The sequence below is a fragment of the Pristiophorus japonicus genome, chromosome 5 (genome assembly GCF_044704955.1).
Source record: "Pristiophorus japonicus isolate sPriJap1 chromosome 5, sPriJap1.hap1, whole genome shotgun sequence".
Classification (NCBI taxonomy): domain Eukaryota; kingdom Metazoa; phylum Chordata; class Chondrichthyes; family Pristiophoridae; genus Pristiophorus; species Pristiophorus japonicus.
In genome coordinates this window covers 4,365,730-4,381,081 of record NC_091981.1, presented here as the reverse complement: position 1 = coordinate 4,381,081, position 15,352 = coordinate 4,365,730, and the positions used below count along the sequence as shown (strand labels likewise).

At 53.3% G+C, this 15,352-nt stretch overlaps 1 protein-coding gene across 2 annotated transcripts in view; it reads right to left on the bottom strand.

The window, feature by feature from the left end:
- limd1a (LIM domains containing 1a) overlaps positions 1-15,352 on the bottom strand; it is a 71,213-nt gene that overhangs the window by 23,649 nt on the left and 32,212 nt on the right. For both annotated transcript variants that reach the window (XR_011593294.1, XM_070880319.1), the window contains exons 2-3: positions 10,359-10,460; positions 1,302-1,369 (exon numbers count right to left, since the gene is read on the bottom strand). Coding sequence is in view for 1 of the 2 variants with exons in the window: in XM_070880319.1 (XP_070736420.1) it covers positions 1,302-1,369; positions 10,359-10,460 (170 nt within the window). In the remaining variant the exon portion in view is untranslated. The remainder of the gene's footprint in view (positions 1-1,301; positions 1,370-10,358; positions 10,461-15,352) is intronic.

Below are 15,352 nucleotides of genomic sequence, written 5' to 3'. Positions count from 1 at the left end.
CGGTGGTCGGATCGGCCTGCGGCCCTCCTCCCCCCACCCCCTCGGGAGCAAGGCACACACCCCACCCACTAGTACCTCACGTGACATCGTTTAGACACCACCGCACAAGCACGCACGCACGTGACAAAATGGCCCTCAACAAGAACGCTCATCACATGACCATGACACATGAGCTTTTATTGTTATTACATCAGTAGTGCACTAGGTGGAGCTCTAGTACACCTCGAACACGCAATCGAAGGTCTGATTCACGCCGGAGGCTTATCATAATACAAGGGGGCCGTCCACACAGGACGGGCAGTTGCTCCGGCCACCCATCTCCGGACTGCGCCCAAGATGGCGGCGGCTGGCACGCGAGTCAGTGTCTTGCTCGGGCACCACTGCCCTGTTTAGGCTGGGCGGAGAGAGTTAAAAATCGGCCCGTTTTTGTCTTCTAGCAGCAAAAGTGTTCCTCCTTCTCAATCACCAGGACTGGAGAATGTGTAGAGGAACAGAGGGACCTTGGAGTGCAGGTCCACAGATCCCTGAAGGTAGCAGGCCAGGTGGATAAGGTGGTTAAGGCGGCATACGGAATGCTTGCCTTTATTAGCCGAGGCACAGAATACAAGAGCAAGGAGGTTATGCTTGAACTGTACAAAAGACTGGTTAGGCCACAGCTGGAGTACTGCGTGCAGTTCTGGTCACATTACAGGAGAGGGTACAGAGGAGATTTACGAGGATGTTGCCTGGACTGGAGAATTTTAGCGATGAGGAAAGATTGGATAGGCTGGGGTTGTTTTCTTTGGAACAGAGGAGGCTGAGGGGAGATTTAATTGAGGTGTACAAAATTATGAGGGGCCTGGATAGAGTGGATAGGAAGGACCTGTTTCCCTTAGCAGAGGGGTCAACAACCAGGGGGCATAGATTTTAAGTAATTGGTAGGAGGTTTAGAGGGGAGTTGAGGGGAACTTTCTTCACCCAGAGGGTGGTGTGGGTCTGGAACTCACGGCCTGAAAGGGTGGTAGAGGCAGAAACCCTCACCACATTTAAAAAGTACCTGGATGTGCACCTGAAGTGCCGTAATCTACAGGGCTACGGACCGAGAGCGGGAAAGTGGGATTAGGCTGGGTAGCTCTTGGTCGGCCGGTACGGACACGATGGGCCGAATGGCCTCCTTCTGTGCCGTAAATTTCTCTGTTTCCAGCCAATGAGATGACTGGGAGTACACAGTGTCCCGAGCATCAGTGAATACACGGGGACGGAGTGGCCTCGTTCAGCATGCTGTTGCCCACAATAGGCATCCACACGGAGGCGAGACTCACCAGGAAATCCTCTTCGCAGTACACTCTCCCGTTGACGAAGTAGAAGGCTTTCCCTCGCAATCTTCTGCCTACGGAGAAAGGTGAAATAAAAGGGATCAGTGATTTTAAAAAGTAAGAAACACAAATACTGGGTGTTTGAAATTGAAAAAAACAGAGAAAGTGCTAGAAATGGGACCAGTATCGGAAAGAGAAAGATAGGTTTACGTTCAGCTGTGGCTCAGTGGGCAGCACTCTCTCTCTCACCTCGGAAGGTTGTGGGTCCAAGTCTCACTCCAGCACAAAAATCTAGGCTGAGTACTGAGGGAGCACCGCACTGTCGGAGGGGCAATACTGAGGGAGCACCACACTGTCGGAGGGGCAGTACTGAGGGAGCACCGCACTGTCGGAGGGGCGGTGCTGAGGGAGAGCCGCATTGTCGGAGGGGCGGTGCTGAGGGAGAGCCGCATTGTCGGAGGGGCGGTGCTGAGGGAGCGCCGCACTGTCGGAGGGGCAGTACTGAGGGAGCGCCGCACTGTCAGAGGGGCAGTGCTGAGGGAGTGCTGCACTGTCGGAGGGGCAGTACTGAGGGAGCGACGCACTGTCGGAGGGGCAGTACTGAGGGAGTGCCGCACTGTCGGAGGTGCGGTCTTTTGGATAAGATGTTAAACCGAGGCCCCGTCTGCTCTCTCAGGTGGATGTAAAAGATCCCATGGCACTATTTCGAAGAAGAGCAGGGGAGTTCTCTCCGGTGTCCTGAGGCCAATATTTATCCTGCAACCAACATCACTAAAACAGATTATCTGGTCATTATCACATTGCTGTGTGTGGGAGCTTGCTGTGCGCAAATTGGCTGCTGCATTTCCCACATTACAACAGTGACTACACTCAAAAAGTACTTCATTGGCTGTAAAGCGCTTTGGGATGGCCAGTGGTCGTGAAAGGCGCTATAGAAATGCAAGTCTTTGTTATAAATGCCTGTGTTGTTATTGTTGGTATACCTTTATGAAGCCAGCATTGATTTGCAATTGTTTATTTCCTGTCCTGTCCTTTTAATGCTTACTTGTAGCTGGATTTATTAAAATCCAAAATGCTCTGTGTTTCTGCCCAGAGAATATTATGTCAAAATCAATTTTGTAACAGCGCTCAATGAAAGTTTAACGGCAGAAACCCATTGCACATTGCTGTGAAAAGTGATGGCGTTACAATCTTTCATAAGAACTAGTAGAATGAAAATATGGGTGTCGATGTTCACTCTAATTATTTCGAGTGCGTGGCCCCTTTAAGAGCCCATTCCAATTGCTGCACATGCGCGTGTTTCCGTTGTGAAGCCGGCAAGCTGCGCGGGACCTCTAGAGCACTGCTCGGCCACACAGCATAAGGGCAACGTTGGTGGGAGCACTCTCTCCCATAGCAGAGCTTGTGTCGGACAATTGTCGACGGAGCTTGCGAAGGGTTACTTTTATCCGCTGTAAATAAGGGGCCACACATTTAAAACTGAGATGAGGAGAAATTTCTTCTCTCAGAGGGTTGTAAATCTGTGGAATTCTCTGCCTCTGTGGAAGCTGGGACATTGAATACATTTAAGACAGAAATAGTTTCTTAACTGATAAGGGGATAAGGGGTTATGGGGGGCGGGCGAGCTGAGTCCATGATCGGATCAGCCATGATCGTATTGAATGGTGGAGCAGGCTCGAGGGGCCGTATGGCCGACTCCTGCTCCTATTTCTTATGTTATGTTCTAAATATGATACAGCTTTCCTAAGAAGGTGTGCTTCTGCTTTCCTTACATTTCTGTTAAAATCACAAACGGATCTTTATTAGATTAGATTTATAGAACAGATATGGTCATTAAAAGCTCATGTCCTCGCACGCTTCCTGTCTGTACAGCTTGACAGCCTCTCACTAGGTGTCTGTCACACTTTACTGGGTCAACTTTTTCCATTACTGATTCTTATGGCCAGAGAGAGCAGGTGGGCAGGGGCTGGGGTGGGGAAGAGCGGGTGCCGGGGTAAGGCGTGGGGAGCGCGAGCCCGGGGGCGAGCGAGAAAGATGTCAAGGGGCTTTGAGGGAAGGGAGGAGAGATAGAAGGGTGGAACAGATGGAGAGGGAGAGAAGCAAGAGAAAGGAGAAAGCGAGGGGGTGAGGGAGTGAGGGAGAGCGCCGGAGGGACAGAGACCTCAGTGAATATCAGCACAACTAAAGTAACCAGCGGCTGAAGTTTGAAGCTGCTCGCTAAACCCCGACGATTCTGAGAATGTGTGTGGATCAGGATGCAAACGACTGACATTCCACAGAGCTCTGGGCTCAGGCCCAGTGCTTTATACATGAAAAGCAGCTTCCCGCCCAGACAGGAGTGTCGCTACTATTTTTAACCCAAAAAGAAAGAACGGTTAATCTCGTCCGCAGTCGACCACAGCAACTTCTTTCACATCCTTTGTGATAACATTCCAGAACATTCCGAACGTGTTGTGTGGGCGGGGGGAGGGGAGGGGGGGGGTTGCTGTTACACACAAAGAAATGCAGCTGCCTGCACTGCAACAACACAGGCCGGGCGGAGTGTGTGCGGGCCGAGCCTCTGGGAGCGGCGAGACCGCGTGTCAGCCTGCGCGCGGAGCCATCGACGGATCTGCTCAGTGCCGGGACACTGGCATCACCGCCATTACCCACCCCCCCCCCCCCCCGGCCCACCCCACCCCACCCCACCACCCCAGTCACATTCTGTCCCAAGCCGCCCGGACTTATCTCCCGCTACAGTTGACGGCAAGATCCTGCAAATCCCCTGGGAGGACAGACGCACCAACGTTAACGTCCTCGACCAGGCCAACATCCCCAGCATCGAAGCACTGACCACACTCGACCAGCTCCGCTGGGCGGGCCACATTGTCCGCATGTCCCAGACACGAGACTCCCAAAGCGAGCGCTCTACTCGTAACACCTTCACGGCAAGCGAGCCCCAGGTGGGCAGAGGAAACGTTACAAGGACACCCTCAAAGCCTCCCTGATAAAGTGCAAAATCCCCACCGACACCTGGGGGTCCCTGGCCAAAGACCAGTCCGCCCTAAGTGGAGGAAGTGCATCCGGGAGGGCGCTGAGCACCTCGAGTCTCGTCGCCGAGAGCATGCAGAAACCAAGCGCAGGCAGCGGAAGGAGCGTGCGGCAAACCAGTCCCACCCTCCCTTTCCCTCAACCACTGTCTGTCCCACCTGTGACAGGGACTGTGGTTCCCGTATTGGACTGTTCAGTCACCTGAGAACTCACTTTTAGAGTGGAAGCAAGTCTTCCTCGATTCCGAGGGACTGCCTCTGATGACGATGATTTACTGTAGGGGCCCAGATTTCTGTCTGCCCAGCACAGGCCGGCTGAGAGTGCAGCGATACAGGCAGGGCCCGAATACACGGCACTATATAACTGCAAGTCTTCCTTTCTTTAAGCCATTTTCAGTGATGTTAGATCGGGTCACCCACAGACGGAGGAATGGACATCTGATTAAAATGCTCGCTCGCGCGGATAAACCAATTTCAGCGATGTTAATTAAAGGTCATGCACTGAGGGATACTTTGTACTGGCAAGAGAAAAAAATAAGGAACGATTACATTCTATTTCGTTGACGACTTGAGCTGGCTCATGGAAGAATTTACTTTTGTGATGACGCAAATGCATTTCAGAGGAAAACTGAACTGTAACCGAACCTGCACAATTCTAAGCACATTTTAAAAAGGACCTGCATATCTATAGCGCCTTTCACGACCACCGGACGTCCCAAAGCGCTTTACAGCCAATGAAGTACTTTTTGGAGTGCAGTCACTGTTGTAATGTGGGAAACGCGGCAGCTAATTTGCGCACAGCAAGCTCCCACACACAGCAATGTGATAATGGCCATATAATCTGTTTTTTCAGGGATAAATATTGGCCCCAGGACACCGGGGATAACTCAGCTGCTCTTCTTCGAAATAGTGCCGTGGGATCTTTTACGTGCATCCGAGAGAGCAGACGGGGCCTCGGTTTAACGTCTCATCCAAACGACTGCCCCTCTGACAGTGCAGCGCTCCCTCAGTACTGCCCCTCCGACAGTGCGGCACTCCCTCAGTACTGCCCCTCCGACAGTGCGGCACTCCCTCAGTACTGCCCCTCCGACAGTGCGGCACTCCCTCTGTACTGCCCCTCCGACAGTGCGGCACTCCCTCAGTACTGCCCCTCCGACAGTGCGGCACTCCCTCAGTACTGCCCCTCCGACAGTGCGGCACTCCCTCAGTACTGCTCCTCCGACAGTGCGGCACTCCCTCTGTACTGCCCCTCCGACAGTGCGGCACTCCCTCAGTACTGCCCCTCCGACAGTGCGGCACTCCCTCAGTACTGCCCCTCCGACAGTGCGGCACTCCCTCAGTACTGCCCCTCCGACAGTGCGGCACTCCCTCAGTACTGCCCCTCCGACAGTGTGCCACTCCCTCAGTACTGCCCCTCCGACAGTGCAGCGCTCCCTCAGTACTGCCCCTCCGACAGTGTGCCACTCCCTCAGTACTGCCCCTCCGACAGTGCGGCACTCCCTCAGTACTGCCCCTCCGACAGTGCGGCGCTCCCTCAGTACTGCACGGGGAGTGTCAGCCTAGATTTATGTGCTCAAGTTCCTGGAGTGGGACTCGAACTCACAACCTCCTGACTTCGAAGCGAGGGTGCTGCCCACTGAGCCACGGCTGACACTGACCAGACACGCTCAGAGCAATGCACTGAATCACGGATAATAATCCAGTCTCCGAGGGGCAGCAAGGTGGATGGTGGACAGATTGTGGCACCAGAAACACTAAAAATCCGAGTCACTTGGTTATATTTAGACACATTACCACCGTGTTCAAAAGATTAAAGCACATTACAGCATGACTGAGACTGCTTTACCACCAGCCACTGAAGGGGACGGGAGCCTCGTGCTGATGTCACTGGACCAGTAACCCAGAGACCTGCACTCATGATCCGGAGACATGGGTTCATATCCCACCACGGGCAGCTGGGGAATTTAAATTCAGTTAATTCAATAAATTTGGATTAAAAAGCTAGTGTCAGTAATGGTGACTGTGAAACTACCGGATTGTCGTAAAAACCCGTCTGTGTCACTGATGCCCTTTAGGGAAGGAAATCTGCCGCCCTTACCCGGTCTGGCCGGTATGTGACTCCAGACTTAACCTTTTTTTTTAAATTGATTCACGGGATGTGAGCAAAGCTGGCAAAGCCAGCATTTAGTGCCCGTCCCTAATTGCCCCTAACCGAGTGGCTCACTGGGCCATTTCAGAGGGCAGTAGTCAACCGTGGGTCTGGATGGGTTTTTAACGACAATCTGAAGAATGAGAGGTGATCTTATCGAAGCATACAAGATAATGAGGGGGCTCGACAAGGTGGATGCAGAGAGGATGTTTCCACTCATAGGGGAAACTAAAACTCGAGGGCATAGTCTCAGAATAAGGGGCCGCCCATTTTAAAACTGAGATGAGGAGGAATTTCTTCTCTCAGAGGGTTGTAAATCTGTGGAATTCTCTGCCCCAGAGAGCTGTGGAAGCTGGGACATTGAATATATTTAAGGCGGAGATAGACAGATTTTTGAGCGATAAGGGAGTGAAGGGTTATGGGGAGTGGGCGGGGTTGTGGAGCTAAGTCCATGATCAGTTCAGCCATGACCTTATTGAATGGCGGAGCAGGCTCGAGGGGCCGTATGGCCGACTCCTGCTCCTATTTCTTATGTTCTTATCCAGTAGTTTCATGGCCACCATTACTGACACGAGGTTTTTTTTTTACTGAAGATTTAGTTAATTAACTGAATTTAAATTTCCGCAGCTGCCGTGGTGGGATTTGAACTCACGATCCCTGGATCATGAGTCCAGGTCTCGGGATTACTGGCCCAGTGACATGCCACTGGGCTACTGTACCCGTGGAAAGACCTGGCAAGCCACTGCATTGCAATTAAGGCAGCGGCTCCCCACCTTCTCGAGGGCAATAAACGCTGGACAGACCAGCGATGCCCGCATCCCGTGAATAAAGAAATACGTTTGTCCGTGGGCTATTTACCGCCAGGACCAACTAGTGAATGTCTCGGCTTATAATCCACAAGATCTTGATTCAGTGGATGGGAAAGCGTCCAAAATCCAGAGTTCCGGAATCCGTAAAATGTTCCGGAATCCGGACCCACTGACCGGACCCCAGGGCCCCGCCGCTGCCCTTCCCCCGCCGCTGCCCTTCCCCCGCTGCCCCGAACCTCGGGGCCCCCTCACCGGCCGCCGATGACACCACCAATAAATGCCCCACTTTCTGCCGTTCAGAAATCTGTAAATTCCCAAACCTGGGTTCGAGTGTTTCCGGATTCATGACGTCAGGAAGACGATCCAAAGTACGGAAAAACGCGGAATCCGGAACGGCCTCGGTCCAGAGGATTCCGGATTTGGGACGATGCAGTACAATAAGCCAAGCGTACGAAGGAGTGTAATAAGTAGACGAGCCATTAGTTAATACGCCAATAGTCCTCAACACTCCTGTCCATGATGGTCACCACCGAGCCGCTCCACACAGCAAGCGCAGAACTACAGAACACCAATGTCCATCATCGGCCTGCACTCACGCAGTGCCAGCCGTGGCTCAATGGGCAGCACCCTCGCCTCAGAGTCAGAAGGTTGTGGGTTCAAGTCCCACTCCAGGGACTCGAGCTCAAAAATCTAAGTTCAAACATCAGTGCAGTACTGAGGGAGTGCCGCACTGTCGGAGGGGCAGTACTGAGGGAGTGCCGCACTGTCGGAGGGGCAGTACTGAGGGAGTGCCGCACTGTCGGAGGGGCAGTACTGAGGGAGTGCCACACTGTCGGAGGGGCAGTACTGAGGAAGTGCCGCACTGTCGGAGGGGCAGTACTGAGGGAGTGCCGCACTGTCGGAGGGGCAGTACTGAGGGAATGCTGCACTGTCGGAGGGGCAGTACTGAGGGAGTGCCACACTGTCGGAGGGGCAGTACTGAGGAAGTGCCGCACTGTCAGAGGGGCAGTACTTAGGGAGAGGCGCACTGTCAGAGGGGCAGTACTTAGGGAGAGGCGCACTGTCGGAGGGGCAGTACTTAGGGAGAGGCGCACTGTCGGAGGGGCAGTACTGAAAGAGCGCCGCACTGTCGGAGGGGCAGTACGGAGGGAACGCTGCACTGTCGGAGGGGCAATAGTGAGGGAGTGCCGCACTGTCGGAGGGGCAATACTGAGGGAGCGGCGCACTGTCGGAGGGGCAGTGCTGAGGGAGTGCCGCACTGTCGGAGGGGCAGTACTGAGGGAGTGCCGCACTGTCGGAGGGGCAGTACTGAGGGAGCGCCGCACTGTCGGAGATGCCGTCATTTGGATGAGACATTAAACCGAGGCCCCGTCTGCTCTCTCAGGTGGATGTAAAAGATCCCATGGTCACTATTTTGAAGAAGAGCAGGGGAGTTCTCCCCGGTGTCCTGGGGCCATTATTTATCCTTCAACCAACATCATTAAAACAGATTTTCTGATCATTATCAAATTGCTGTGTGTGGGAGCTTGCTGTGCGCAAATTGGCTGCTGCGTTTCCCACATTACAACAATGACTGCACTCCGGTTGGAAAGAGCGTTGAGACGTCCGGTGGTCCTGAACCGCTCTATATAAATGCAAGTCTTCCTTTTCTTTCTACTGAAGCAAGTCAGTGTGTGCCTGTTTACGCTCAGAGTGGGAGCTGTGTAAATATAACACTCAGAGACTAAAACCAACACTGCCTTTCCTTTAGTGCCATACCCTTCAGCACATCGAACCCAGAGCCCGGGCTGCTGCACAAAGGCGTCGTGTTAAATCAGAGTTTTATAAATAGAATTCTGCTGCTCTTACGGGAATAATCAAATGTGTTGAGCCTTTCAGGAGAAAGTTAACTTCGTACGAACTCAAAAAAAAAAATCACCAGACCAGCTCATGCATTAGTCAGCGGACAATTATTCCATTCAGGATTTAGTACAGCCACACCAACAAAACCAGCTTCCTCACACCAAATAATCCCCCAGACAGCCGACCTGATCTCCTGCACCCATCATCACCAACATGCTCTAATCCTCCAGATGTCAAATCCATCTCTGCATCATAAATCACACCCATCGCTCTCCCTCAACATCACAATTACCTGACCTTATGAAATGAAACAAAAAGTCTTGCATTTCTATAGCGCCTTTCAGGACAAGCGGATGTCACAAAGCACTTTACAGCCAATGAAGTACTTTTTCGAGTGTAGTCACTGTTGTAATGTGGGAAACCCGGGAGCCAATTTGCGCACAGCAAGCTCCCACACACAGCAATGTGATAATGACCAGATAATCTGTTTCAGTGATGTTGGTTGAGGGATAAATATTGGCCCCAGGACACCGGGGAGAACTCCCCTGCTCTTCTTCAAAATAGTGCCATGGGATCTTTTGCATCCACCACTCTTCCAGGCAGCGAGTTCCAGATACCCACAACCCTCTGCGTAAAGAAGCCCCCCCTCAAATCCCCTCTCAACCTTCCACCAACCTCCTGAAAACAATGCACCCAATGGAAATAGGCCCTTACTATCCAGGCCCCTCAATATTTTGTACACCTCAATGAGGTCTCCTCTCAACCTTATCTTGAGCACATAAAAAGTCTAGGCTGACACTCCCAGTGCAGTACTGAGGGTGCGCTGCACTGTCGGAGGGGCAGTACTGAGGGAGCGCTGCACTGTCGGAAGGGCAGTACTGAGGGAGTGCCGCACCGTCGGTGGTACAGTATTGAAGGAGCACCGCATTGTCGGAGGAGCAGCACTGAGGGAGTGCCGCACTGTTGGAGGTGCCGTCTTTTGGCTGAGATGCTGAACCGAGGCCCCGTCATTAAAGACCCACCTCATAGCAATGTGGTTGACTCTCAACTGCCCTCTGAAACAGGAACACAGGATCGGGAGGAGGCCATTCAGCCCCTTGAGCCTGCCCACCCGTTCAGCGAGATCAGGGCTGATCTGCGACCTATCTCCATAACAGCCACATCCCGCGAACCGCCACATCCCGCGAACCAAGAACACAAAGCAAGCGAGCATCGCTGGCGAAGTATCACTCACTGCAGGCACTGCATGTGAAGCAGGCATCGTGGTATAGGTTTCCCATAGCCTGGCAGGCCTGCTGTGCTCCATACACCGCTTTGCTGCACTTCACGCACGTTCCTGGAAGAAAAAAAGAACAGGAAATGCTCGAGTTAGTCCCTGTGAAAGTACACCAACATTAGCGTCCTCGACCAGGCCAACATCCCCAGCATCGAAGCACTGACCACACTCGACCAGCTCCGCTGGGCGGGCCACATTGTCCGCATGCCCAACACGAGACTCTCAAAGCAAACGCTCTACTCAGAACTTCTTCACAGCAAGCGAGCCCCAGGTCGGCAGAGAAAACGTTTCAAGGACACCCTCAAAGCCTCTCTGATAAAGTGCAACATCCCCACCGACACCTGGGAGTCCCTGGCCAAAGACCGCCCTAAGTGGAGGAAGTGCATCCGGGAGGGCGCTGAGCACCTCGAGTCTCGTCGCCGAGAGCATGCAGAAACCAAGCGCAGGCAGCGGAAGGAGCGTGCGGCAAACCAGTCCCACCCTCCCTTTCCCTCAACCACTGTCTGTCCCACCTGTGACAGAGACTGTAATTCCCGTATTGGACTGTTCAGCCACCTGAGAACTCACTTTGAGAGTGGAAGCAAGTCTTCCTCGACTCCGTTAACAACAAGGGCTGCAGTCAAACAAAACAACGGGCGGCTTCAGGAGCGAGCCGCCCGCAGAGAACCCTCCTCACACAGAACTCAGAACATATGTCTGCACCGCGATATATCACAACGGATCTTGTGCTTCGGTTTTCACGTTTCACAAACAAATGGAAAAAAGAAAGTTTGCTAGTTTGCTAAAATACTTCTCCAATGACAGAAGTTCATTCAAACTTCCCCTCTGGCACACATTTAACTGGGTGCGGACAACATTGTATTAATTTTATTGAGTATCATAACCTCAAAACACTACTATGCCTGACCCACGAATGCATCTCAGACTGAACAGAGGAGGCTGAGGGGAGATTTAATTGAGGTGTATAAAATTATGAGGGGCCTGGATAGAGTGGATAGGAAGGACCTGTTTCCTTTAGCAGAGGGGTCAATAACCAGGGGACGTAGATTTAAAGTAATTGGGGGGAGGGTTAGAGGGGAGCTGAGAGATACTTTCTTCACCCAGAGGGTGGTGGGGGTCTGGAACTCACGTCCTGAAAGGGTGGTAGAGGCAGAAACCCTCACCACATTTAAAAAGTACTTGGATGTGCTCCTGAAGTGCCGTAACCTACAGGGCTACGGACCGAGAGCGGGAAAGTGGGATTAGGCTGGGTAGCTCTTTGTCGGCCGGCACGGACACGATGGGCCGAATGGCCTCCTTCCTTGCCGTAAGTCTCTATGATTCTATGATTCCCAAATTAGAAAGTGCTCCATACCCCGGTCCCGTCACTCCTCACCTTGAAAAGCACAAAGTAATGCAAGAATACAAATAAATATCCTCCAGAATAAGGATCGGCATATTTCAACACAGATAAACAAATACACGGATACAAATACACAAAAAACTAAAAGTCGCGAAGAGAGAAGTCTGAGGGGTGACCTAATAGAGGTCTTTAAAATGATGAAAGGTTTGGATAGAGTGGATACAGAGAGAGTGTTTCCACTTGTGGGGAAGAGCATAACTAGAGGCCATCAATATAAGATAGTCACCAAGAAACCCAATGTGGAATTCAGGAGAAACTTCTTTACCCAGAGCGGGGTGAGAATGTGGAACTCTCTGCCACAGGGAGGGGTTGAGGGGAATAGTATCGATGTATTTAAGGGGAGGCTGGACAAGTATATGGGGGAGAAGGGAACAGAGGGTTATGCCGATAGATTTAGATGAGGAAAGACGGGAGGAGGCTCGAGTGGAGCATAAACACCGGCATGGACTGGTTGGGCCGAATGGTCTGTTTGAAAAGGAACAAAATGTCTTGTGCAAACCATAATTGCCTCAAACTGTAAAGAGGCAGAATGAACAAACAACTTCAAGTAAAGGCGAGACAAACAGGTACTTTGACCAGCGGCTTTGACAAAGACATTTATCATCACCAGTTTTACCAATGCTGCCCACAATGTTTTACACCAGTGTCAGCCGGGGCTCAGTGGGCAGCACTCTCGCCTCTGAGTCAGAAGGTTGTGGGTTCAAGTCCCACTCCAGAAACTTGAGCACAAAAATCTAGGCTGACACTCCCAGTGCAGTACTGAGGGAGCGCTGCACTGTCAGAGGGGCAGTGCTGAGGGAGTGCTGCACTGTCGGAGGGGCAGTATTGAGGGAGCGCCGCACTGTCGTAGGGGCAGTGCTGAGGGAGCGCCGCACTGTCGGAGGGGCAGTATTGAGGGAGCGCAGCACTGTCGGAGGGGCAGTGCTGAGGGAGTGCTGCACTGTCGGAGGGGCAGTATTGAGGGAGTGTCGGAGGGGCAGTACTGAGGGAGTGTCGCACTGTCAGAGGGGCAGTACTGAGGGAGCGCAGCACTGTCGGAGGGGCAGTGCTGAGGGAGCGCCGCACTGTCGGAGGGGCAGTATTGAGGGAGCGCCGCACTGTCGTAGGGGCAGTGCTGAGGGAGCGCCGCACTGTCGGAGGGGCAGTACTGAGGGAGCGCTGCACTGTCGGAGGGGCAGTACTGAGGGAGCGCCGCACTGTCGGAGGGGCAGTACTGAGGGAGCGCTGCACTGTCGGAGGGGCAGTACTGAGGGAGCGCCGCACTGTCGGAGGGGCAGTACTGAGGGAGCGCCGCACTGTCGGAGGGGCAGTACTGAGGGAGTGTCCTGGGGCCAATATTTATCCCTCAATCAACATAACAAAAAAATAGATGACCTGGTCATTATCACATTGCTGTTTTTGGGAGCTTGCTGTGCGCAATTAGCTGCTGTGTTTCGTACATTACAACAGTGTCTACACTTCAAAAGTAAAGTGCTTTGGGATGTCCGGTGGTCACGATGGGCGCTGTAGAAACCCAAGTTATCTTTTAGTTTGCCCTTTCACCGACTTCCTCCACAAAGCAGCACACGTCAATAAGCCCAACAACAGGCCGGGAATCGCTGCAGCCCTGCTGTGTACATTTGCCAATACGATGCTGTCCTGGAATGACCCGCGAGCGAGCAAGGCCGACATGACGCGGGTCAATGATTCCCAATCCCATCACTGCCCCGAAGGAATTTCCGTCCAGCACAATCGGCGAGTGACAGCAGCGTCCTCCGACCGTCCGGACTGTGAAAAACAGGAGTTACAAATGTGGCAAAATGAGCCTTGAGCAAGCATTGGGAAATATGTGGCTTGGCGGCAGCAGTCACTGGAGGTGGAACTTTCACCCTCCCTCAACTCTCGGGCCTTTAGCCCTCCGCTTGCAGCTGTCAATCTCCTCAATCGCACCCTCCGCTCCACCTTTTGATGCTCTTGTCTCCCAATAATAAACCTGACAGTCTCCCACCCTGGCGACTCCCTTCCTGGGACAGCCCCCATCGCCACTCCCGAAAGTCGGAGAGACACCAACGTCACCGTGTACGGGACACGACTGCGCAACAGCGAGCAGCGCGAGCCGGTGCAAGAGGGCGACGGCAGCGAAGAGTGACGTCATCAGCGAAGAGTGACGTCATCAAGGTCCAGGTCGGTGATTTGAGCGTGGGCAGGTACAGCAGGAGCGGCGAGGTCGGGGCGAAGGAGCGGCGAGAGATTGTGGAGGGACGTGATCGGGGCCCAGGAGAGGCGAGGGCCCAGGGGCAGCACGGGCCCAGCCCACACTGCGATATGTGAGCGCACTAGGTCTGTGCAGCAGAGCTGGTCTCCAGTCGTCCTGGTTAACCCTTGCCACTGGACCAAGACCTCGCTCTGTCAAGCCCCGTGTGGTGGCTGGTGTGCAACGGTCACCCCACGTTAAAACAATCCACCCACAGGCATCTTCCACCCTTCAGGATGTAGTTCGGGATCCGGAATATTAGGTCCTTCATTGAAACACCTGTGAACTCATCCTTTTTTGGCCTGGAAGCAAGTCATCCTCAATTCGAGGGACCGCCTATGATGACGACAACTGGTTCAGCCGTTCAGCGGCACATCTGGCTGGACCTCATTAAGCACCATCAGGTCCTGCACTCACTGCTCCAGGGCCACCCTGGAATGTAAAGATATCCCTTGGCTTCGTTCCTCCACTGCCAACCGCCTCCTTAAAGCCCTGCCCAACCCCACTCTCACAGCTCATCCGCTGCTGAAGCCCTCATCCATGCCTTTGTTACCTCCAAACTTGACTATTCCAAAACACTCCTGGCAGGCCTCCCACATTCTACCTTACGTAAACTAGAGGTGATCTAAAGCTCATGTCCTAACTCACACCGAGTTCCGCTCACCCATCGCCCCCTGTGCTCGCTGACCCGTGTCCTAACTCGCACCGAGTCCCGCTCACCCATCACCCCCTGTGCTCACTGCCCCATGTCCTAACTCGCACCGAGTCCCGCTCACCCATCGCCCCCTGTGCTCGCTGACCCATGTCCTAACTCGCACCGAGTCCCGCTGACCCATCACCCCCTGTGCTCGCTGACCCATGTCCTAACTCGCACCGAATCCCACTCACCCATCACCCCCTGTGCTCACTGCCCCGTGTCCTAACTCGCACCGAGTCCCGCTCACCCATCAACCCTTGTGCTCGCTGTCCCGTGTCCTAACTCGCACCGAGTCCCGCTCACCCATCACCCCCTGTGCTCGCTGACCCGTGTCCTAACTCGCACCGAGTCCCACTCACCCATCAACCCTTGTGCTCGCTGACCTATATTGGCTCCCGATTAAGCAATGCCTCGATTTCAAAATTCACATCCTTGTTTTCAAATCCCTCCATGGCCCTCGCCCCTCCCTATCTCTGTAATCTCCTCCAGCCCCACAACCCTCCCCCACAAGATATTGGCGCTCCTCTAATTCAGGCCCTGTGCATCCCCCGATTTTAATCATCTGGGCCCGAAGCTCTGGAATCCCTCCCTAAACTTCTCTACCCTCTTTCAAGACGGTC